The 24,895-nt window shown below is 26.3% G+C and overlaps 5 protein-coding genes across 7 annotated transcripts; 2 read left to right on the top strand and 3 right to left on the bottom strand.

Moving 5' to 3' along the window:
- The first annotated feature begins 468 nt into the window (after positions 1–468).
- On the top strand, positions 469–13,215 carry LOC118440393 (uncharacterized). Its single transcript, XM_035863356.2, has 25 exons — positions 469–708; positions 4,776–4,825; positions 6,395–6,575; positions 6,675–6,806; positions 7,117–7,273; positions 7,388–7,592; positions 7,913–8,133; positions 8,234–8,336; positions 8,547–8,674; positions 8,755–8,877; positions 8,954–9,121; positions 9,286–9,567; positions 9,640–9,744; positions 10,003–10,216; positions 10,292–10,475; positions 10,746–11,042; positions 11,131–11,213; positions 11,285–11,478; positions 11,570–11,728; positions 11,816–11,944; positions 12,022–12,152; positions 12,253–12,502; positions 12,588–12,684; positions 12,815–12,922; positions 13,001–13,215. Exons 1-25 carry the CDS (start codon positions 683–685, stop codon positions 13,066–13,068), a joined length of 3,795 nt encoding a protein of 1,264 aa, XP_035719249.1. The 5' UTR covers positions 469–682; the 3' UTR covers positions 13,069–13,215.
- Positions 13,216–13,253: 38 nt separating this feature from the next.
- On the bottom strand, positions 13,254–14,715 carry SdhD (succinate dehydrogenase, subunit D). The gene is made up of 4 exons (XM_035863372.2): positions 14,438–14,715; positions 14,008–14,147; positions 13,736–13,926; positions 13,254–13,662 (listed from the first exon to the last, which is right to left on the bottom strand). The coding sequence occupies exons 1-4, from the start codon at positions 14,490–14,492 to the stop codon at positions 13,467–13,469; spliced, it is 582 nt and encodes a 193-aa protein (XP_035719265.1). The 5' UTR covers positions 14,493–14,715; the 3' UTR covers positions 13,254–13,466.
- A 404-nt stretch (positions 14,716–15,119) lies between these two features.
- Pcd (pterin-4a-carbinolamine dehydratase) lies at positions 15,120–16,278 on the bottom strand. Of its 2 annotated transcripts, none has more exons than XM_035863374.2 (3): positions 16,111–16,278; positions 15,515–15,631; positions 15,120–15,438 (listed from the first exon to the last, which is right to left on the bottom strand). In XM_035863374.2, the coding sequence occupies exons 1-3, from the start codon at positions 16,234–16,236 to the stop codon at positions 15,256–15,258; spliced, it is 426 nt and encodes a 141-aa protein (XP_035719267.1). In that variant the 5' UTR covers positions 16,237–16,278; the 3' UTR covers positions 15,120–15,255. The 2 variants fall into 2 exon arrangements, with proteins under 2 accessions (XP_035719267.1, XP_035719266.1); XM_035863373.2 differs by having other exon boundaries at positions 15,122–15,438; positions 15,515–15,634; positions 16,111–16,273.
- A 473-nt stretch (positions 16,279–16,751) lies between these two features.
- Positions 16,752–19,284, top strand: LOC118440397 (uncharacterized). 2 transcript variants are annotated; one of them, XM_035863365.2, is made up of 5 exons: positions 16,752–16,919; positions 17,262–18,378; positions 18,471–18,625; positions 18,756–18,940; positions 19,070–19,268. In XM_035863365.2, the coding sequence occupies exons 1-5, from the start codon at positions 16,816–16,818 to the stop codon at positions 19,240–19,242; spliced, it is 1,734 nt and encodes a 577-aa protein (XP_035719258.2). In that variant the 5' UTR covers positions 16,752–16,815; the 3' UTR covers positions 19,243–19,268. The 2 variants fall into 2 exon arrangements, with proteins under 2 accessions (XP_035719258.2, XP_085514356.1); XM_085658230.1 differs by having other exon boundaries at positions 16,793–16,919; positions 16,988–18,378; positions 19,070–19,284.
- Positions 19,285–19,313: 29 nt separating this feature from the next.
- Positions 19,314–24,496, bottom strand: LOC118440402 (glutamyl aminopeptidase). The gene is made up of 16 exons (XM_085658231.1): positions 24,185–24,496; positions 23,832–24,094; positions 23,566–23,713; positions 22,948–23,218; positions 22,554–22,822; positions 22,289–22,423; positions 21,758–22,041; positions 21,588–21,676; positions 21,156–21,283; positions 20,844–21,047; positions 20,564–20,643; positions 20,306–20,475; positions 20,063–20,201; positions 19,882–19,995; positions 19,693–19,801; positions 19,314–19,635 (listed from the first exon to the last, which is right to left on the bottom strand). The coding sequence occupies exons 1-16, from the start codon at positions 24,398–24,400 to the stop codon at positions 19,480–19,482; spliced, it is 2,775 nt and encodes a 924-aa protein (XP_085514357.1). The 5' UTR covers positions 24,401–24,496; the 3' UTR covers positions 19,314–19,479.
- Between the last annotated feature and the right edge of the window lie 399 nt (positions 24,497–24,895).

Below are 24,895 nucleotides of genomic sequence, written 5' to 3'. Positions count from 1 at the left end.
TTAAAATGTTCTTCTTGTCATATTTAAGATGACTATGAATTTCAATTGGAAGATAAGTATGATATAACACTTAATATAGTTAAGAGATCTATGCAATAAGCTATGATGACAACGAATTTAAAATGGATGATAGATGAATGTGATATAACTTCTTAATTGGCGTTTGAAAAATCTTTTTTTCGTCCTTTTATGTCGGAATTTTTTTTTTTTTTCATTTTTCTTTCTTTTTTTTTTCCATTTGCTAACAATCATTATAACGAGCTACATAACTTGGAAAAAATTGTTTTACATATTTGTGCATTTTGAAAGCATCGTTGCTATACTTTCTGATTATTTCAAAACATTCGTTATACACTTATACGTATATATGTATATATACATATATATTGTGTCATTCAAAGTAAGTAATGATCTTATAGAGAATAGTGGGGGACGACACAGTATCATAAAAGTAATACTTTCCGGTTATCAGAGACAGTTACAATCTTTCCGTCAGTTTAGTTGGATGAACGGAATCTAAAAAGTAAATTAACTATTTAAAACGTTTTAAACGGTGATAGATACTACGAAAATATCTTTTTTTTTCTATACGAATAATTTTTGTAATTTAAAAGAAAGAAAAAAGTTTCATTATTGAAAAGTTTATATTCATTTTTCGTATTTTATCAAGTTCGAGATAACTATGACACCGACAGCTGATATATGCGGGTATGTATATAATATATATATATATATATATTTATTTATATAATTTCTTTTTTTCTTTTTTTCTTTTAAGAAGATTTACAGCAATTAATATTTGATAATTGAAATTTATTATTATTTTGATAAAAGTGGAAAGAATTATACTTTTTATTAATTTATTTAAGATAATTTTTTATATAATTTTATATATATATATATATCGGTTACATAAAAGTATAAATTTCTATACCATTATAGTATAGATTACATAATAGTATAGATTTCTACAGGAAAAATGTGACCTCAAGTAAAACTTCTTATTTCGTTTTAAAATGAGTACAAACGTGAAAGTAACTTAAGGCCAAGTATTTTTGTAATTCTCACTCTCTCTCCCTTTCAGATCATTTCGCTCTTATTTGTACTAATGCAGAAAGTGTTTTATATGCTGAAGGATGATCATGTTATTATTTACATATATACGTACATTCATTCACCGATGCATGTAAACATTTTTAGATATTATTATTTGCGTCAAAGCTATGTGATTTTGAATTTTTCTTTTTTTTTTTTTTTTTTGTATAAATTGATTCCTCCTGTCATTCTGAATAAAAGTATATTAAGTTGTTGTAGTATTGAAAAAATAATTAGTTGACGAATTATTTATAAAAAATGTCTGATTATTCACGCAGTCATATAATATATCTTCTTTTTGTTTTTGGTTGATATTAGAAAAAAATTTTTAAGATACAGATGAACTCTTTTTCTAATACATACACGCACGCACACACGCGTACATATACACATACACATGCATGCATCGCACATACAAATATTATTGTTTGTATTATTTTGTTACCAAGCCTACTCACTCATTGAATTAAGCTAAATATATTGCAGAATGACGTAACGCTGAACAAAGACATTATTACTACATAAAAGTCGTCTATACTCAATTTGAACATTAAATAAAATAAAATAAAATGTAATTTTCTCTACTTTCAATTTCAAAATGCATTTTCTCGAAAACTATTGATGTAGAATTAAAAAAGAAAAAAAATAAAATAAAAGAATAAAAAAAAAATAATTAGAAAAAAAAAGATAAGAAAAAACAGCACCATTGTGAATCGTACAGCCTATATCCCGAATAAAATATTTCGAGATGGAATTTTCTCTTTAATAGGAAACAGCTGGTATGATGAGTTGATATATACGATAGTTATGTACAATAAAAATGTATATATGTACGTGCATGAAATGCATAGCTATTGTTCTATATGCAATGGATAAGATTATGTCGACAAGATGGACTCAATTTAATTGCATGAATGCATTTTTCTCACGCTTGTATATATATATATATATATATATATATATATATATATATATATATATATATATATATACAATGTCTTGAACGTTCTCACCGTTCTTCGTGAATTTAATTTAAGCAAAACAAAAAAAAAGGAAATAAAAAGAAAAAAAAAATAAACGAAGAAGATTACAAAATACAATAAAATAAAATAAAATAAAATGAAATAAAATTATTCGACAAGTTGAAACTTAAATTTTATTTACATTAACTTTCGATTATAAATAAACCACTATATAATGACAGAACTATTGATACGCGTATTACATGTAACTTCAAAGTTACGAGAACGTAATATACATATATGTTAATATAATTAAAACGTCAATGGAAAAATTTTTTTCTATTTTATCTTCAACTTCATAATATCTTCAGTAATTTACATTGTTGTTTGTTAAAAAAAAAAAATGAAGCTTTAATGAAGAGTAATATATGTTATTGATAAATGATTAAACATCCGGATAATCAATGTAAACTTGATACTTAATTATACTTAAAAAAAGATAACTCATTATTCAAGGAATGGATTTACAAATCCTGAATCAAAGGTTCGTTAAATGAGCCTTCGTCGTAATCATAGAATCTCTGATATTATAATTTTCATTTTAATACTCTGACTTATGTCGTTACGTATCTCTTTCGTTATAACAACTGCTACTAATGCATAATAATAAAATTTAATTTCAATGTCTCTGTTGGATATTGTAGTTTTGCGAAGAAAAAAGAAAAAGAAAAAAAAAAAAGAAGAAAACTAAAAAAAGAGAAGACGAAGAATACTTTTGACAAAATATAAACAATATTAATTAAATACATTAATTATTCATATGTAATGATTGAATGACGACGTCAGGTGTTTTAAAAAAAAAAATAAAAGAAAAGAAAAGGAAAGAAAGAAAGAAAAGAAAAGGAAAGAAAGAAAGAAAAGAAAAAAAGAAATAATAATAGATGAAACAGCATGAATGATTTCAATCAACGGACGTACGAATCCTTTCTTAAAACGAACGTTGTAATTATGTCGTTATTATATGATTTCATCGTTCCACGATGATCTATGATTTACGTAATAATTTAATGATCTACGTTTTATATTTTGTAGCAGAAAAAAGAATTTCTGCTACAAAAATTTGCATTGTTATATGTACGTATAATAAAATCACTAATTACATGAAACAGTTTTACTTCGATTGTTCATTTTAAATTCAGATTAGAGGCACATACGACTAATAACTAATGACCTATATTCCTAATTGATTCTACATAAGCGTTTCAATATGGATTACGCTAAATAAAGCACGAAGGGTTGTTGTCATGATTATGATACACATATATGCATATATATATATATATATATATACATAACGTATGTTCGTTTAACGACCTCGTTTTGTCATATTAACCCTCTATAATATTATATAACTTTAATGTCTAAATTTTTTTTTGTTTCTTTTTATGTTTTTTTTTTACTTTTTTTATTTTTTTTTTTTTTTGTTTAATTTTCATCTCATTTTACGTGGCTGCAAATTTAATTGCAATTTATAAATATTTCAGTAAATTATATTTAACGTAGCATAATTATATTGGTATATAAGCAATCATTATATTTAATTTATAATACAAAAAAAAAAGTAATATGATCGAATAAAATAAAATAAGATCTAACTGTAGAAAAGTGATTAGAAAAATGTTGATTAGAGAAACGTTTTTAAAAACTATTAGAGAACCGTTCTGATTAATATGTATAATATGTAGAATATTTTATTTTTAAATAACGTTTAATATTATTCGCTTTAATATATTAACGTTAATACGAAATCGTTAATGAGTAAGACAGATGATATGATAGGACGAAGTAGATAAAACGTAGAAGAAAAAAAAGAAAATGAAAAATAGAAGCTCTAATTGAAAAATTATTTATTATCTTCATTTCACCTATTATTCACACTTATGAAATGTTTATATGTATATACATACGTATATATGTGTTATTCATTTGGAAAATGATAGTGCAATAATAATTGAATATTGCCAAGCAGATTGTACGTATCGAGAATATTACACACCGGAAATTAAAGTTGTGCAACTATGTGCAATATATATATATATATATATGTGTGTGTGTGTGTGTGTGTGTGTGTGTATCAACAAATGAGTAGTCATCATATCTTTGATAGAAAATATTTTTATAAAAAGTATAAATAGAAAATAGATTTTCATTTGTTCCTTTTTTTTTCCTTTACATTTTCATCTGTCTTTTTTTTTCCTATTAATAAATAAAGATAAATATGTTTTATTTACATACTTATCTAAAAATAAGCATATCCATTTGCGTATATATGGAAAATAGTACGTTAAAATATTGTTATAGTATATTTGTTTCTTATTAATATTAAAAAAAAAACAGATAAATATTCAGAAGTTATATCTTAACAGTTCTTTTTTCTTTTATTGCAAATTCGAGGACGTTCTTCACATACAAAGTAAAAATTTACTTCATGTCCGATAGTTTTTCCTGACTGATAAAAGCAAGGAAAACAAATTTTAAAAAATTGCAAATTTTCCTAATAAAATTTTAGTCGATGAAAATGTTTCAACGATTGATCTTGAATGTAAAAACATTGTACATGTTCTTTTTCTTTTCTATTGATTATATTCTTTCATTTTGTTAATTAAAAAAAAAAAAAAATGAATTTAATGAATAATGGACATGTTTCTGTATTTTAAGGGATACCAAATCTACTGTCGACTTGATGATCAATGGTACACCATATACAAGTAAGAATTACTTTTATTAATTACATGTGCGCTATCGAATCATTGAAAAAGAAAAAACAAATTCGAATTTACAGATTGAAAGAAAATAAAAACCCGTTATAAAACATGATAATTTTATTAAAGAAATAGATAATAATTCGAATAATTTTAAAACTTCTAAAAATTCGATTGACAATGAGAGATGATATATTTAATGACAATCATATTTTCTCACTTTTCTGTTGAAACGTAAAAATAGGAAAAAAAAAAAACAACAACAACAACAACAAGTTGTTTTCTACGAAATTATTTTTATAAAGGAAAAAAGAAAAAGAGAAAAAAACAAAGAACGTTCCATCCCTTCTTACTTCATTAAATAAAATAAATATCGCTTGACAATTATTCAAGTAAATGTTATAAACTCTATTGAAAAGTTATTATAAGTTAAAAAACATTATCCTCCACTTAAATTATTATCCATGTATAATATGTATGTACAGTCTTTGTACATAATATGTATGTATTGTTAATCCCTTTAAAGTAAAAATACTTGTTCTTCCTTATTATTGTGTATATATATATATCAAATTAAACTTTAAGTTAAGTGAATAGATTTAATATAATTAAATTATACTAATTCTTCTTCTCCTTTTACCACCTTTATAAATCTTTCTCACATACGCTTCCATGATCCCTTTTCCTTTCCACAAATTCTGTATAATCTTATCTCCAAGTCCCTTCCATTATCTCCTCTTCTTCATCTCGCACCCTAGCCTATACTTTGAGATTCATTTCCATCTAAACTCTCTCTCTCTCTCTCTCTCTATCTCTCTCTCTCTACCCTCCGTCAACCCTTTTTCTAGATAATTTGGCACCCCTTGACCCTCATTCATTACACTTGAGTAGTACCATTTGTTCGAACCTCCACTCTTCTCTATATCTTCACTCTTCTAATCTGTTAAATAAAGAGATTATAAATGCTATTGAAAGTTTTATCGTAAAATAAAAGAATAAAAAGTATTATTAAAAAAAGAAAATATAAAAAAAAAACCTTATAAAATCCTAATAAAACTTATTATTTGATCGAATGAAGATTAATATTACTTAACTATTAACAAATAAAAATATCATATTACAGTTATCGTTGTAAATAACTATAAAGTAAAGAAGAAAGTACTATTACAAAAAAAAAATAAAAATAAAAATAAATAAAATAAAATAAAATAAAAAAATAAAGCCTATTTAAAATGTTTGATTAAATATGTTCATTAAATAAAATATATATTAAATATTTAATAACATTTAATAATATTTAATTAAATATAAATTAAAGAATTTAATCAAATTTAATAAATTAAATAAATATATATATATATATGTAATTAAAATTTTAATTAAATATTTAATCAAATAATAATAGATGAGCTAATATAAAAATAATACAAAATAAAATGAAATATATTATTATTATTATTATTATTATTATTATTATTATTATTATTATTATTATTATTATTATTATTATTATTATTATTATTATTATTATTATCATTATTATTATTATTATTATTATTATCATTATTATTTTAGTATCAGAGGATGTCCCGGCAAATACATCTCTAAACGTTTTCATTCGTGATCATGCGAAATTACGAGGTACAAAAGCGATGTGCCTTGAGGGTGGTTGTGGTGCTTGTATCGTTGCTGCAACAGTAAAAGGGCAAACCATGGCAGTGAATTCTTGTCTTGTACCTATTTTTATCTGTAACGGGTACATTCTCATCTTTAATTATTAATAATGTTCTGACTGAATATCAGATTTATTAATATATTTTATTCATTTTTTTCTTCTTTCATTTTTTATTCACAGATGGGCAATTGAAACCATCGAAGGTATAGGAAATAGAATGAAGGGATATCATTCCATGCAAGCAGCTTTAGCAGACATGAATGGATCACAATGTGGATATTGTTCATCTGGCATGGTCATGAATCTCTACAGGTCAGCACAACAATTTTATAAATAATAATAATGATTAATAATTAATGATTGCATATAAAAGAGTAAAATTTTGTCGTTGATTATTTTATAGTTAAGAAAAAAGAAATTATATTATAGTGAATTTTTTAATACATTAGAAATAATCAATTTTTAATTGATCAATCTTTATATATATATATATATTATATTAAATATAGTAGATATATATTAATTTCTTTCTTCGGTGAATTATTTTAATTAATATATATATATATATATATATATATATATGTATTTTTTTTATTAATTTAAATTAATTATAAATTTTTAGTCTTTTGAAGGATAAGAAACAAACAATGAAGGAAATCGAGAATTCATTTGGCAGTAACATTTGTCGATGCACAGGTTACAGACCAATTTTGGATGCATTCAAATCTTTTGCTTCTGATGCACCACCCAAATTAGTGAAGGCCATTCAAGATATCGAAGTAAAAACAATTTCTATTCGTATATAAATAATTTATTTGTAAATAAATTCTAAATATATATTCTCTTATATATACATATATATAAACTCTTTTTTTTTTTATTATGGTCTTCAGGAAGCTTATAAAATAAAGAAGTGTCCAAAAAATGGCTTGCCTTGCTTAAATGGATCAACTTGTGGTCTAGTATCGTCAACGCCCGTATCAATGAAATTGGAGGATGCAAATTTTTACAAAGTACTTTCGGTGGACCATCTCTTCTCGACATTTCAAAAACATCCAAATTCTACTTATATACTGAACGGTGGAAATACTGCTCATGGTACATTTTGTGAATTACTTTAAAATTTGTGAAAGATAAAAAAATGAATGGAAAGTATTTTTCATGGGAGAAAGAAAAAAGAAAAAAGAAAAAAGAAAAAAAAATGAAAGATATCTTTTCATAAAAAAAAAGAAAAGTGAACGAAAAGAAATAAATTTTTTTTTGTATTTTTTTTTTGTTTTTCTTTTCTTTTTATCAAATCTCCACCAGTTTATTTAATTCGTTCAATTCAATGATACAGGTGTATCTAAACAAAAAAAAAACAAAAAATGAATAAATAAATTTATCAGCTTATTTAAATAAAAAATTCAATATTACAGGTGTTTATCGAATTGAAAAACCAGATATTTACATTGACATAAACGATATTCCCGATTTGCATCGTATAGAAAAAACTGAACATTCTTTGACACTTGGGAGCAATGTGTCGCTTACATTGGCAATGAATACTTTTGAAAAATATTCGAAGGATAAAGGCTTCGAATATTTACGTCATTTGGCTCATCATATCGATCTAATCGCAAGTGTGCCAGTCCGTAATGTGAGTAATCGTTAAAAAGGGCGACACATTTGTGTCAGAAAATAAATGTAAAATAAATTGAACGATCGAATAAGAAAAAGAAAAAACAACCTATTTTCAGATCGGTACCATCGCTGGTAATCTCATGATCAAACACAAACACCATGAATTTCCATCGGACTTGTTCCTCATGCTTCAAACTGCTGGTGCACGTATACACATACGTGAGTTAATAAATATATAACAATAAATAAATAGAATATTTTTTTGTTTTCTAATCATAATTATCATTTAATACATAAATAAGTATAATTTTATTCCAATAAATTTTTCAAATTATAATTTATATTAATATCAATGAAAATCCAATTACATATGAATCGTAATTAATAATTAAATGATTAATGATAGAATTATTATTTTGTAAATAACAGTCGAAAGTCCTGGAAATAAGATTGAGATGACCTTGCTAGAATTTCTTGAAAGTGATATGAAACACAAAATTATATACAGTGTTATCCTTCCAAATCTCGACAGTTCCTATGAATTTAGATCTTACAAGGTAATTTATATATAAAAATTTAATAATTTTTATAACGCATTAGAAATTATTTCAAAATTTAATTATTATATCTGATTTAGATCATGCCAAGAGCTCAAAACGCACATGCACACATTAACGCTGGTTTCTTATTTAAATTGGATGGAACAGGAAAAGTTATGGAGAAGCCTAATATCATAATCGGTGGAATTAAAGGAAATTTTGTTAGTAATTTCGATGATATCAAACGTGAATATTTTTAATCAATAATGTATAATTACGATAATTTTATTCTTGCAGATGCATGCAAAAAATACTCAAGATTTTCTTGTTAACAAATCCGTATTCGATAAAAACGTCGTCAAGTCGGCTATTGATATATTGGATAAAGAATTAAATCCAGATCACGTTTTGCCCGATTATTCGCCAGAATTTAGGAAAACTTTGGCCGAAGGATTACTTTACAAGGTATCATTTAATTATATAAAAGGTGATTTAATGAATAAAATAATTTATTGCCATTAATCGACATTTACTATTAATTAATTGACTATACTAAAGATCCTCTATTTTTTGTTTTTTTTTTTTATTTATGAATTACTTATAAAAATTTAAATTTTTTATTTTTATAGTTTATATTGAATATAAGACCGGAGAAGATCGATCCAAAGCTTCGAAGTGGTGGAACAATTTTAGAACGTGAATTATCATCGGCTAAACATGATTTCGATACTGATAAAAATATATGGCCATTGAACAAGCCTATCGCAAAAAGGGAAGCCATTTATCAAACCTCAGGAGAGGGACAATACATAAATGATATAATGCCTTTGAAGGATGAAGTATTTTGTGCTTTTGTTGTCACTGAAGTGGCCAATGGTAAAATCGAAAATATTGATGCCTCGGAAGCTTTGGTATGTTATCATTGAAGGATAAATCATTGAAGATAATTAAATTATTAAATCGCTATAAAAAAATATTTTCAGAAAATGAAAGGAGTGGTGGCTTTCTTTACAGCAGAAGATATTCCTGGAAAGAATATATTCATTTCAGGTTCTAGCAATCTGATGATGCTCGATGAAGATGAAACGGTAAGATAAATTATTTGATCAATTCTTTGACATAATTGAGTTGTTATTTTTTACACTATAATCAACAAATATTTTTTCTCTTTCTCTCTCTCTCTCTCTTTTCTTTGTAATATATTAAATGTAAAATAACAATATATATTTTTATTATTATAATTAATATATATATATATATATACATATATATCATTCTATTTTTATAATCATTAGCTACAATAATTAAATAATCAATTTAATTGATAAGAAAATTATTGTCCTTAGCTATTTGCAGACAGTACAATATTATACGCTGGACAACCAGTTGGCATAATAGTTGCAACGACTAATACTATTGCAAATGAAGCTGTGAAGAAAGTAAAAGTAACGTATATCGATGCATTGAAAACAAAACCAATATTGACCATCGACGACGCTTTAGCTGATAATAATAAAAACAGGTTCTTACAAACTGCACATAATACTGCGACAGATAAAGGTAATTAAACTAATTAATTTATATTTTTAACAAGTATCATAGGAGATAAACTAATTTTAATAATATTATTTATAGGTAAAAACACGAAACATGTTATCAAAGGCACGTTCTCTTGTGGTTTTCAATATCATTATACCATGGAAACTCAATCTTGCGTTTGCATTCCAACTGAGGATGGGATAGATGTTTACCCAGCAAGCCAATGGATGGATCTTATTCAAGTTTCAATTGCTGAATGTCTTGGAATTAAAAATAATAGGTATGAGAATTAAATATTTACATCATTAGGCTCTTACATTCTCACTCGAGTCGTAATTTTTATTGTTAATCGTAAATTGGCATCAGTCAATGAAAAATTGTCTTTCATTGATCACATGTAATTCATAAATGTACAGGAACAATATAAAAAAAAAATTATTAAACAATCAAAATAATTATAAATTGTACGTATAAAATGTTTTAAATTGGCCATAAACAATAGACAAAATTTATAAAATAATATATTCATAATATTTTTCTTTTCTCTCAGCATAAACGTCAATGTTAGACGTTTGGGTGGTGCATACGGAGCAAAAATTTCACGATCGGCTCAAGTAGCCTGTGCGTGTGCTCTTGCATGTCATAAACTTAATCGACCAGCGAGATTCATTATGTCGATTGAAAGTAATATGATAACTGTCGGCAAGAGATATTCCACCAAACAGGAATACGAGGTTGGTGTGAACAATAATGGACGTATACAGTATTTGAATTCAAAACATTGGGGTAATGCCGGCTATTCTTTTAATGAGATGCATGCGCCTGTTGTATTGCATCATATGGGAAGGTATATATATATATATATATATTATATTATATTAATAATTTTAAGTATAAACAAAAAATTAATAATTTTCTAATAATTGAATACACAGCTGTTACGAAAATAAACGATGGTCCTGTGATGGTTTTGAAGTTAAAACGGATCTCCCATCCAATACTTATTGTAGAGCACCGGGTATGATTGAATCCTTGAACAATTTTTTTATAATATTATGATTTTTTTAACAAACATTCTCTTTGTTACAGGATCTACGGAAGGTATCAGCATGATAGAAAACATAATGGAACATATAGCTGCAGAATTAAATAAAGATCCTGTAGAAGTCAGATTGATAAATATGAACGCAGAGGATAAAAGTGTGTTGGAACCATTAATACAAGATTTGAAGAAATCTGCTGATTATGATTCGAGAAAGAGAGCGATCGAGATGTTTAATAACGTAAGAAACGAATACTTTGAGATCTAATTAATAACATATGTATAGATCGTTCCGTAAATACGGATTTTTTTTTATTTTACATATCGTATAGGAAAATCGTTGGAAAAAAAAAGGAATATCTTTGATACCAATGAAATATCCTCTCATGTATTGGGGACAATTCAATGCTATGGTTACCATTTATTCACGCGATGGAACTGTTTCTATTTCCCATGGTGGAACTGAATGTGGACAGGGTATTCACACGAAGGTAACAATGTTAATATTAAAACAAAAATAATTCTATGATATAACAAATTAGATTAAAGAATTTAATTTTTTTCTTTTTAATCGTTAGATCTCTCAAGTAGCAGCGTATATTCTTGGTATAGATCTAGATCTTGTTAAAGTGAGACCCAGTGATAATTTTACTGCACCTAATAATTCCGTCACAGGTGGTAGTATTACTAGCGAGTCTTGTGCTTACGTAAGTTTTACTTTTTCTTTTTTTTTTCCCCTATGCAAATAATACAATTGGGAATTGTTAAATTTTATCGATCATAGGCAACCATGATGGCCTGCAAAGAACTCTTGTTAAGATTAGAACCTATCAAGAAAGAATTAAACAATCCAACTTGGCAGGAATTAATTATGGCAGCATATTTGAAGGACGTTGATCTGTGTGCTCGTTACATGTAAACGAAAAATGACTTTTTTTTTGTTTTATTTCTTTGGAAAAACTTATTTTTTTATATCTAAGAAAAGACAATAATTCTATATTTATATTTTTCTTAGGTTTACAGCAAAAGATGTGACACCTTATAAAATTTATGGTACAACCATTGCAGAGGTTGAGATTGATGTACTTACAGGACAACATATTGTACAAAGAGTTGATATTATAGAAGATACTGGTATCAGTCTTAATCCTGAAATTGACTTGGGTCAAGTCGAAGGTGGTTTTGTCATGGGAATGGGATATTGGACTTCTGAAGAATTGATTTACGATCCTAAAACTGGCGCATTAACGAATTATAGAACTTGGGTATATTTATACCGAATTTAAAGTGTAACTGAGAAAATATCTAATTTTATATATCAATAATATTTATGTTTCTATTTTTATTTAGAATTACAAACCTCCTGGAGCTAAAGACATTCCAGTTGACTTCAGAGTTTCATTTAGAAGGAATACACCGAATCGATTAGGTGTATTACGTTCTAAAGGTAAATACATATGGCAATAATAGTAGCAATAATAATAATAATAATAATAATAATAATAATAATAATATTAATAATAATAATAATAATAATTCGTAACTCCATAACTTATTGTAAAAAAATTATATTATAGCAACTGGCGAACCTCCATTATGTATGGCTTATGTAATTCCTCTTGCTATTCGGCAAGCTTTAAATGCTGCAAGATTAGAATCTGGAAAATCTGGCTGGTACCAACTAGGTAGAAATCACTTATATTAAGAATTGATTTCAATTAGTTAGTTTAAATGTATATATAATTATATTTAAAATATTTTAGATGGTCCTATTACTACAGAAAAAATTCTCCTCACGAGTCTAACTAATAAGCAAGAAATGACGCTGTAAATTCAATATAACGGCAACAAAAAATAGGAATAAAACAATAATATTTTTAAATATAGAGAGTATATATAGGTAATAGAGAAATATATATAGATAATAATTTTTACATTTGTATACAATAAGCTGTAATATTAAAGTGAAACAATAAAGTTTTTAACAGTATATATTCAATAGCATTTTGTACAAAACAGTAATGAATAAATATATTACTTTGGCCTATTGCTGATTTTAATTAAAATTTTATGTTATAGTATATTAATCATTTAATAAATAAAGATTTCTTACTGGTGTGTAAGGCAATAAATACTTTATTTCTGTACAATTTAGAAAGAGGGTAACTACGGCATACCTAACTTTTTGCAATAAATTATTTCATTTATGGACTGTTCCATTCTAAATATTTAAGTTTCTTTGTTTTTACCGATACTCCATGCATCTTTGATAGATTTTCCAATACCAGGTCCATTATAAATTAGTACAAGAAGTCCAGCGAGTGTTATAATCGAACAAAGATTCAATAATACATGAAATACCTTTGGAAGTAACGTTCCAATAATAATAGGTCTTGCATAATCGACAATCAAAGCTTCCAAACCCCTATTTACATAGATATAATAATTAACTTTTTTAGAAAATAGATTTGCATTTGAGACCAATAGAAATAACCTACCAATGCATATGCATTACTACAAGAATAGCTAGTATTCCATCGACAACTTGATTTTCCAATAACAAAGAAGCTGGTAGTAAAATTGGAAGCGCAGCAGAAATTATTTTTTCCATAACCCATAAACGTACATGATTGCCGTCTGTACTAGCAAAGCGAGATTGATTTCCATTTAAGGTTAAAGATACAGGTAACTGTTCGCAAACAATGAAAAACAATTTTTAAGTTATAGTTTTAATATTATTTTAAAAGAATAAGCCTTAAAGATGCGTAACCTTCGTCAATAATTGATGATTTTCATGATTAACTAGTTTAGAATTCTTAAGATTCAAATTTGCAAGGGAGGAAGAAAGTCTGGTTGTTTGTGATAATTGCCCATATTGTGATAACATACAGCTAGGCTTTATAATAGATTCTGAAATAAAAAAATCATGTTTACTTCCATTTAAAAAAAAAAAAAAAAAAAAAAAAAATTACTATCAATATCACACATTATTACAATATAGCAATATCTAACATTAATCCATTCATTAAAAATACTTTATAAAAATTCGCGAATATTTGTTATAATCGCATTTTAACAATTCGTCATGGAGAAAAAAGAAAAAAATTAGTTAGGTTAAACAAATGATAACGATTACATAAATGAATTTGTATCTAAATTATATTTCAATATCCAAGGAGAATATCAAAATGAAAACTTACCGAATTGTTTAATGTTACGTAAAACACATAGATTTGTTATTCTTTGTAAAATCATTTTGTTAGAAATGTAAAATAATGTTAATCTTTTTTTTTTAAATGATTAAAATCGATGTATAGTATATGACACAGATTATCTGTTAATTTTCCGTCACTATCTTTTTTGGTTAAGTTTAGAAATGTTTAATCCGAAGAGATTTTAATTTACAAGCGTAGATTCAAAGCAACTTAGAAAAGTGACTAGAAACACAAGGTAATAACGGTATATGTATATTTCCTTTTCTAGAGATGTATACGTGAATACATGATACGAACGTCACTAGATAAAATCATATATACAGAGTTCGTTTATATAATCGAAAAGATCTAATTTCGATTTTGTAAACCAATCAGACTAATAATAAAAAAATTTGACATATAATCAATAAAAATTATATACAATTTTTCTAAGCGAGTATATTTAAATTTTGTTCCAAAAAAAAAAAAAATTATCATTAGATTTTTTTTGAAAGGTGTTCGTTGATTGGTGCATTTTATGAAATCGAAATATGCATGTAATTTGAAAAGCATTGGAATAATTTGAAAGCTTCAAATTCTTAATTTATAATCAAAACGCATAGAATAATTATAATTATTTGATAACTGCATAAACAAACTTTATTATTTTAATCATAATAAAAAATAATAAAATATTTTAACATGCTTTTTTTTTTATGTGAGATAATCTTTTAAAAATATCATTAAAATTTCTATATATATATATATATTCATGTTTGTTTCTTGATCCAACGATTATATTAGGGCATCAATCTTAAAATAAATTAATTATTGTAACCCTTAGCAGCATTCTCAACAAATGTTGCTAAATCGACATCTTTCTGCGATAATCCATTAACATCATGAGTAGATAAAGTCATGTTTACTTTATTATAAACATTAAACCATTCTGGATGATGATTCATTTTCTCCGATTGTAGAGCTATCCGTGTCATAAATCCAAAAGCCTGTTAAAAAATATGAAAATAAAAGTAAAAACAATAATTGTACAATTGTTTGAAATTAACAAAGATATTGATTTACTTCATTGAAATTTTTAAATATAAATTCTTTATAAATGGCATCTCGTTCTGTTTTCAAAGTCCATCCATTTTCTAACAAAGGATTCAAAAGTAGATCCCTTTCTTCTTGCGTCAGTTTCTTCTAGAATCATAGTATCAACAATGTTTTATATTTTTAATTTAAACATTTAAATAAATATAGTTTATTGATTAAATATAATTTATAAGATAATATTAGATTAATACTTAAGAATAGGTAAGCATTCATATTATTGATAAAGGACAAATTTATTTCATCATAATATATTATCAATATCAATTTTAACATATTATTTTGATTTCATGTTATTTTTTTTATCACAAAGAGAAACATGATTTAATATATAATACCTTCCTTTAAAATGTTCTTTCATATAAATATTGTTGATATTTTACAATTTCTGGATAAAAAAGAGAAAAAGAAAAAAAAAAAGATGAATGTAACAAGTGGTTGAACATATTGATTTCTTCAAGCAAGATATAAACAAGTATCTCATTCTATAATGTTTACAGCTCAATTTATTTTCTATTTTTTATTCATTTGGGATATAATAAATATTGTCTAATGAATAAACTCACCATTTTTTTTTTCTTGGAGCTGACAGGAGTAGATAATTGTATCTGACCAAGGTTGTGACATATACCGTTACTCTGATCAAATCCCCTTCTACTGATAAATCTTCTGGTCAATATTGCTAGCAACATTTTAGCTATGGACCCACATATATTTCTCTATAAGCTGTAATTTCGAAAGAGGGGATACCGAATGACATTTAAAGCGGGAACATAGTACAATTTAAATTTTCGATTTACAATATTATTAATAATTAATATATATATATATATACATAAATAAACGATAAGATTATTTTATTAAGAAGATAACTACAAAGTGTATCGAATTTAATTACAAAGTTTATTATTGTACATTTTTTTTTTCCTTTTTTAATATATATGTATATATGTATATAGGAGATGTGTTAGATTTTTTTATTATTGTGTTATTAATTTTTTTTCTGTAGCAAATAAAAAGATTATTTTGTAATAATTGATATCAATTGATTAATCATAATCATTAATTGTATATAATTTAATCATATTAATTATAAAATATAACATTATTTGAAATGTTTCAATTAGTTCCCGCTAGTGTCGCTGTAATCAACACAACCTAGCGAAGACATTTTATATGTAGTTTATAAAGTCAATGGCTACGTGTAATAACAGATTGTTGTAGATAGATTTGAGTTTAGGCGTTTTTAAATTTGTAAAAATTAATTTGTCATGGATAAGTCTATGAGTCAAAAGGAATATTTAAAGAAGTATTTATCTTCTGGAAATGAAAAAGAAAAAAAGAAGAAGAAGAAACTCAAGGTTGGTCCAAAAACGTAAGTATTAATTTGCATTCTTTATAACCTATTTCAATGGTTCCTACATTAGGCCTTTGTTTTTTTAGGTATAAAATAAATTATTTCTCATACGACTTGGAATTTAGAAACGTATATATATATATACATATTGAATGATTTGATAGTTTCAAAATAAAATTCATTGTTTTTATATAATATACACCGAACATATACACGTTTACATCGAATTGTATCGGATGCACGGAAAAAAAACTTTTTTGAAAATATTGAAATAATGAATTTTCTAAACTATAATATATACGAAAGATGGTGTAGTTTTCTTTTTTTTCCATTCTACAAACAGACAGATGTATTTTACAGAGTAAAAATCATAGATGATGACATAGACCTCAAGAAGCTCAGACCAATAGAAGATGGTGAATTTGACATATTCATCAACGGAGAGGATGCACCTCAAATAGCAGGAATAATTGACGAACGTGGCCCGGTTGATTTCTCTGACAAGAAAAAGTGGAAAATTATAGCCGACAATGAGGATGGAGAATTGCGGTTTAAAAGTAGCGAGAAAGAACAACAGGACGATACTGTTTTATCGGATAAAAAGGAAAAAGAAACTAGAAGACGTAAAAAAGACTATGATTCAGATTCGAGTTCAATTAGGAAAAATAAAACGAATGAAGATTCGGATGATAGTTTATCAAGGAGAAATAAAAAGAATAATCGATCAGATATTAAACATTCTAAAAAAACTAAGCATGATTATGATTCGGATTTGAGTCCACCTAGGAAAAGTAGAAAGGACAATGATTCGGATTTGAGTCCACCTAGAAAAAGTAAGAAGAACGATGATTCGGATTTGAGCCCACCTAGAAAAAATAGGAAAGGCAATGATTCAGATTTGAGTTTACGTAGAAAAAGTAGGAAGAACGATGATTCAGATTTGAGCCCACCTAGAAAAAGTAGGAAGGACGATGATTCGGATTTAAGTCCACCTAGAAAAGGTAGGAAGGACGATGATTCGGATTTGAGTCCACCTAGAAAAAGTAGGAAGGACGATGATTCGGATTTGAGTCCTCCTAGAAAAGATAGGAGACAGCATAATGATTCCAAAAGTAAACAATTTAGAGATTTATCTAAATCTCATAAAAAATACAGTAAAAAGAGTTCAAGCTCTTCTCATAAATATAAGGATTATGACAGTGATCAAAGTCAAGCACTTAGGCAATCAAAACATGGAAGGCATTCTTCAGAAAAGATTAAAAAGAATAGATGGAAAGATCATGATAATCATTATAAACATCACACAAAATGGGATGATCAAAACGATAGAAACGAGTCGAAAAATAGTGAAAATACGACACAGGATACAAAAATGAAGAAAACTTTAAGCGGTAAGAGCGCTGGTTTGCAGGATGCAAAATCATTACGCGAAGAATCAGAGGCTTTTAAAAAACGTGAAGCTGAAATGTTTAATAAGGTATTATTAAAGATATTTAATATTAAAGATATTTAATAATTTTATTGACTTTTGTGTCAATAAAATAATAATTATATATTATATTTCTTTAGTTAAGCAAAGAAATCACCGGTGCTGGTCAAAAGGCTATCTTACGAGATTCTAAAACTGGAAGGAGACGTAATTTAGAAGCTGAAGCGGCAGTAGAACGTGAAAAACAAAAGCGTCAAGAAGAATTGAATGAAAAATATGAAAAATGGGGTAAAGGGTAAGAATATTTTTTTAGGGATGATATAAATTATAATGCATGCGTGTCTGTATTATAATTTTATTAAAAAGATATTTTCAAAACAATTTTTATCTTTTTTCTTTTTCTTTTTTTTTTTCTCTCTCTCTAGATTGAAACAAGTAGAAGATAAAGAAGAAAAATTAAAGAATTATCTTCATGAAATAAGCAAACCATTGGCAAGATACGCAGATGATGCTGATTTAGACAAAGCACTTAGGGAACAAGAAAAAGAAGGTGATCCAATGTTGGAATATATTAGGAAGAAAAAAATAAAAGAAGGAAAAATAAAACCTGGTGAGTTATATGCTGTTTTTTTTTTTTTTTTTTTTTTTTTTGTACAACCAGACGAATTAATTGTTAAATATTAATCTCTATTAATATAAAAGTTCGTTATAATAATAAACAATGTAAATATCTTAATAGATGAACTACGATACCAAGGATCTTTTACGCCTAATCGTTTTGGTATCAAACCTGGTCATCGTTGGGACGGAGTCGATAGGAGCAACGGATACGAAAAGAAATGGTTCGAAGCACAAAATGCAAAAACAGCATTGCAAGAGGAAGCATATAAATGGAGTACAGCTGATATGTAATATATATATATTCTATGATTTTTTTTTTTTTTTTTAAGAACTTTGTTATAATTTTAAGATTATATCAGATGATAATATACAAATTCTGGCATTGATAATAAAATGTATATTAATTTTTTAATCGACATCGAGTTATGTATCGATGCATTCTGAGGATATATAACATAAGTCAAAGGAACAGTTAATTAAATGAACAATGAAAAAAAAAACATATAATTATATTTTATAATGAAAGTTCTATGTAAAATAAGTTCCTTCTTCGTTTAACCATTGTTCGAATTGCCACAAATTCATTTTTATCCATTTGATATTACTTTCAATATCTTCAATCACATTTTTCTTCATATTTGCATTTGGACCAATATTTGGATATTTATCGAAGAAATTTTTTACCTACGATATTAACGTATAAAATATAAATCAATCTAAGTTCATATTCAAACAAAATACCTCCATCAATTTTTCTTCATCTTTGAATAAAGAAATGGCTGCTCCTATAACTGCATCCACAGCGTGATCGTTTAATGCAAATTTTTCGATCAAATTTTCCCAATGATTTCTATAAAAAAAGAAAAAAAAAAAAATATGGATTTCATATTTACAATTAAAATATTTTTTTTAATTTTAACGAAAAACTACCTAAAAAAGTCCCAGACTATATCAAGACCAACTGGATTTAAAGCGACATTACTGATGACTTCAAAAAAATCTTGCCTACGAACAACTTTCTCGTCTTGTATCTTCAAAAGATATCTACGTTAAGATTAATTTTAAATATATAATCATTATTTAATTCGATATAAAAATATTTAACACGTACTTATTGAGAATATCCTTGTTTCTAACAGCTGCTAATCTTATCAACAATCTTTTTTTTTCTTGCACATCTGCCTCTCTTAAAAAGAATTCCCACATTTTTTCGAATATCGGTTCAGCCTCCTCGTTTGGCAAAAAGAGACCTTTATATCAAGAAAGAAAAAAAAATAAATCTTAATTAGAAAAACGTACATATATATATATATATATATTTTTTTTTTTTTTTATAAACATAAAATATTATTACATTTTATATTGTTTAACCCACCATAGGAATAAACGATAGAACGAATGTCAGGATGCAATTTTTGCGTGGCATTACTATCAACGAAATTTTTAAGCTTCATAATGGCTGTGTCCAAGCAATGATCGAATTTTACACTGCATGCTATCTTCAGAATAACTACCCGTAATTCTCTCGAAAAGTCGATCATGAGATTAGGCACATTTCTCGTACGATCAAAGATAAGAGAAATACTTATTAAATCTTATAACGATTTTCTACCTGTATGGTAATTCTTCTTTCTCGTTAACCTTCCATCCAACTTGTTGATAAATTTTTTCGATCAGACGTTGCACATAGGACTACGATAAATAAATTTAATTAAATAGATTTTTTATAATAATAATTAATTAATTATTATTATAAATATTTTTTTTCGATGTCACAATGGTATACATGCACATACAAGGGGAAAAAGAAAAAGAATTATAAAATTTCAAATAAATATTTGTTAATAATAAATGAATGAAAATTTTAAAATATAAAAGTAATAAAATTTTACTTGAAACGGACGATGCAAATTAGTCGAACGAAATAATCTGTTAACATGATTGATCCATTGACCAGCAACTATCCAAGGTTGAAGAGCACTCTCGTTTTTTAGGTAAGTGGTCATGTTCAAAACGATATGATATGATAGATCGTTATTATCACCTAAAATAAATGCATCGTGCAATAAATCTGCACGATTTACTGGATCCAGAACCTATTAATGAGATTATGATTATTCAAGTACATTCTTATAAATCAGATTTATATATATATAAGATAAAAGAATTGTGTGAGTGTGGATGTGAGTGTGTTTGATCTTTACTTGGATATTAGTCAATAGTAAGTCAGTGAACGTTCTCCAATTATCTTCAGTATAATTAACGATATAATAACCAATCGAATTGTGATTCAATTTTACCCAATTTACTGACTTTTCTAAGACCAATTCGACTGCATGGATATATTAACATGATGATTTAATTATTATCAAGAAAATTCTCTGGATACTATATTTTAATCGATCCATACGTAAGTGATTATGTCAGTAATTTTTTATTAATTTGCGTGTTCATTTTCTATTCGTTGATTTATGATAAAAATTTAATGAATTTTGAATTCTTTTTTTTTTTTTTTTCTTTTTTTTTTCTTTTTGGATCTGCTAAAAATTTCATTGAAATTCGTTTGGATCGATTAAGACGGGATATCTTTGTATATCATGTATATTCATAGATAAAAAACAAAATCTAATACTTGCCGCAAGAATAATTAGCAAGGAACCAAGCGAAATTGATACCGTCTTCTTGTCGACTCGTTATATACCTCAAAGGAATGTCCCAACTTTCTCTATCATTGAAAACAATTATATTATGATAATAATATAATCGATAAGAATTAAAAAGTTTGCCTTTTATATTTTCAACTTACGTGAACGATTCCTCTTGTTTTTTATCAACGATATATCGTTGCTGAGACAATTTCACTGATCTATCCTTTTGTTTAACTTTAACGAGAGGAAATCCAGATAGTCTTGTCCAACGATTTAAAAAATCTATTAGATTTACGAAATTTTTACTTTCCTCGTTTAAACGTTCAAAAAGTTCTTTCGACTCGGCATTAGCAAATTGATACATCTTAAGGTAACTTCTAATTCCAGAGATGAATTTTAAATTGCCTATTGCATCTTCTAACATGTTAATTACTGCAGCACTCTGAAAAAAAAAAAAAAGAAAAACCATCAAATATCATAACAAGTAACGAATAAAGTATTTCGATCATTAGAACAATTTGATTTGTTATTATATAAATTTTTCTAAGATTATCTTATTTTTCTTTTTTTTTTTTTTTTTAATAAAAGTTCGTCAAGTACCATTAAATTATCCTAGATAAGAATGTTTTATAATTGGGAAATAATTCATATTATCAATTACATAATAGGATGTTAAGATATTAGCATACTTTCTGATAAGAAATACGATCGAACATTTGACCTATTTCATCGGAAGCTTCAAGACGATTAACTATTGGGTGTGCATTTTTTTTCATATCATAGATCATCGATGTGTATTTAGTATCCAATGGGAAGATTTGCATCTAAAGAAGAAGAAGAAAAAATATAAACGCACCACTGTATTACAATTAATAATTAAATTGTATTAACGAGGTTTTTCTTTTTTGTTTTTTTTTTTTTTTTTTTTTTTTTTAATCTGTTAATATACAAGACCTGATTCCATTCGGGAAAAATAAAATCGACAGCAATGTGTTCCATATAAGTTGCAAAACCTTCATTGAGCCAAAGATCGTTCCACCATTTCATTGTAACAAGATTTCCAAACCACATATGTGCCAATTCATGGGTCACCGTGAGAGCAACGCTCTTTATGTTTTCGCATGAGCTATGTTCCTCGCTGTAGATCACTTCAGTCTCACGGAACGTTATTAAACCCCAATTTTCCATTGCACCAGCTGCAAAATCCGGTATTCCGACGAGATCTACGAAATTCTTTTTTTCTGTATTAATTACATCTTTATACGTAGGAATTTTATAACATATGAGTTGATCATTATGAAAACAGTCTTAATTATATATATATAAATTTAATTAATTAATATTATACCTAATTTTGGGAGAGCATAATCGATGTTCAAAATATTCGAATAATATTCGATAGCTTGGGCAGCAATATTCAAAGCAAATTGCACTTTACTCTTGTAATCCGATCTAATACAAACACTAAGCGGTATTCTAGTTCCGTTTAATGAATCTGCACTTGAGGTTAGACACTCGAAATCACTTATTAGAAAAGCCACGAGATATGTCGACATCGGTAAAGTAGGTGCAAAAGTTGTTACCATCAAATCGCTATTATCATCCGCTTTATCGACTCTCTACAAATTAATATCAGAATCTTTTTTTACGATTTTATAGAATTTGCTGTGAATATTTCGAGTATGAATTTTTGAAAAATTGCAAATATTTCGTTTGAAAATATTTACCGAAATTTTGTCATCTTAAATTTAATCTTTCACGAATTCAAAATTGTTTTTCTTTTTTTTTTTTTTTTTTGAAACCTTAAAATCATATTTTTTTAAGGATCCAAAATAAACGAATTTCGATTTCAAAAGTAGTAATTTTCAAAAAAGTATATTCCTCAATATACTCAATATTTTTTTGTCACGTTCGAAATATTCCACATTATATTATTTTTCAATATGGCATAAAGTTTTCTGCTTACTATACTCGGCATGTTAGATAAAGCATGATAATTCGATTTTCCATCGTGAACGATACGAATATGAAAAACAGATTTAAATGCTGGCTCATCGAAACAAGGAAATGTTTTTCTCGCATAAGTTGGCTCAAATTGTGTGACCGCTAATTTTCTATAAATAGAATAAATTAAAAAGAAAAAAGAAAGAAAGAAAGAAAGAAAGAAAGAAAGAAAAAAAAAGAATATTATAAAATATTAATATATATAATCCAAATGATCATTGAAATCACCTGACACGATCATTTTCGGAATTAACTGTATAACTACTCAAATAAAATCCATTGATCTTATTGCTTAATGTACCACTGTAATTCATTCTTAGGATATAATTATCAGGTTTTAAGCTATTTGTAATTTCGATTACTATCATTTCATATTCTTCAATAGGATAAATAGTATCGATTGAAATTTCGTCATATGGCATATCACTTTTATACAATTTAGTCGATGTGATGGTTAAATTTTTTGAATGTAAAACTATATAATCTTTAACCTAAAAAAGAAAAGGACGAGAGAGAGAGAGAGAGAGACATATTGAAAATAATGATTCGATTTATCGAAATGTGAAAAATCGAATAGATACCTTCATAATTGTTAAATCGATTTGTACAGCACCATAAAACCTATCTTCGATGAAATCAGGTGATGCTGCGATGATATATTTTTTTGGTACGATGTCCTTAGACAAACGACCATCTATGTGTTCGATTTCATACAGATTTTTATCGAATATTTTTGCTCGACCGAATACAATATTGAAGGTTATTAAAAATAAAAAAAAGTATCGTTTATATTTCATTACGATTCTCGAAACAAAAACTTTCTTTATTCTACTATCTGTAAATTTACGATTGGATATTATTTTAAAATCCAATGTAGATTGACGTGAATCAACGAAAGGTCTTATATGTTATATTACTAATGATAATAAATTGGAATGAAAGAGGTTATTAAGAGATAAAGTTATCAAGTCGATTATTCGATTATCGACTGAGTATCGTTCCTCGAAGCGTGATCGAGTTAAGAACGTATCTATGATGTTTTGCACCATGTGATAAAACTTATTTTGTTCTAATCGAAATTTTTTTCCTTCCAAATGTTTTAAAATATATCCATACGAATATAGAAAAAATATATTCTATATTTCCCATAAAAAAATTATTACTAAGTAATAAATGACGTATTGACATAATTAATAAAATATTTCGTTTCTCGAATTTGATATATCGATCGAGCTAAGAATATATTTATGATATTTTGAATTTTTACTTGTAAATAAAATATAAACATTCAA

The sequence above is a fragment of the Vespa mandarinia genome, chromosome 7 (genome assembly GCF_050613455.1).
Source record: "Vespa mandarinia isolate Hongniang chromosome 7, ASM5061345v1, whole genome shotgun sequence".
NCBI classification, from domain to species: Eukaryota; Metazoa; Arthropoda; class Insecta; order Hymenoptera; family Vespidae; genus Vespa; species Vespa mandarinia.
The sequence above is the reverse complement of the archived record's forward strand: the minus strand, read 5'-3'. Positions and strand labels throughout refer to the sequence as shown.

Bases quoted from the DNA above. Each gene is read 5' to 3' on its own strand.
- LOC118440402 (XM_085658231.1), bottom strand. From the start codon at position 24,400: ATGAAATATAAACGATACTTTTTTTTATTTTTAATAACCTTCAATATT. The intron at 23,219-23,565 runs GTAAGCAGAAAA...ATTAATTTGTAG, and splicing joins TATCTAACATGCCGAGTATA to AGAGTCGATAAAGCGGATGA. The intron at 20,202-20,305 runs GTAATAATATTT...CTTGATATAAAG, and splicing joins TGGGTTAAACAATATAAAAT to GTCTCTTTTTGCCAAACGAG.
- LOC118440393 (XM_035863356.2), top strand. From the start codon at position 683: ATGACACCGACAGCTGATATATGCGG. The intron at 8,675-8,754 runs GTAATTTATATA...TATCTGATTTAG, and splicing joins ATGAATTTAGATCTTACAAG to ATCATGCCAAGAGCTCAAAA. The intron at 12,503-12,587 runs GTATATTTATAC...ATTTTTATTTAG, and splicing joins TAACGAATTATAGAACTTGG to AATTACAAACCTCCTGGAGC.
- SdhD (XM_035863372.2), bottom strand. From the start codon at position 14,492: ATGATTTTACAAAGAATAACAAATCTATGTGTTTTACGTAACATTAAA. The intron at 14,148-14,437 runs GTAAGTTTTCAT...TTTTTATTTCAG, and splicing joins ACGTAACATTAAACAATTCG to AATCTATTATAAAGCCTAGC. The intron at 13,927-14,007 runs GTTACGCATCTT...GTTTGCGAACAG, and splicing joins ATCATCAATTATTGACGAAG to TTACCTGTATCTTTAACCTT.
- LOC118440397 (XM_035863365.2), top strand. From the start codon at position 16,816: ATGGATAAGTCTATGAGTCAAAAGGAATATTTAAAGAAGTATTTATCT. The intron at 18,379-18,470 runs GTATTATTAAAG...ATATTTCTTTAG, and splicing joins AAGCTGAAATGTTTAATAAG to TTAAGCAAAGAAATCACCGG. The intron at 18,626-18,755 runs GTAAGAATATTT...CTCTCTCTCTAG, and splicing joins TATGAAAAATGGGGTAAAGG to ATTGAAACAAGTAGAAGATA.
- Pcd (XM_035863373.2), bottom strand. From the start codon at position 16,236: ATGTTGCTAGCAATATTGACCAGAAGATTTATCAGTAGAAGGGGATTT. The intron at 15,635-16,110 runs GTGAGTTTATTC...CTATGATTCTAG, and splicing joins GCTCCAAGAAAAAAAAAATG to AAGAAACTGACGCAAGAAGA. The intron at 15,439-15,514 runs GTAAATCAATAT...ATTTTTTAACAG, and splicing joins TATTTAAAAATTTCAATGAA to GCTTTTGGATTTATGACACG.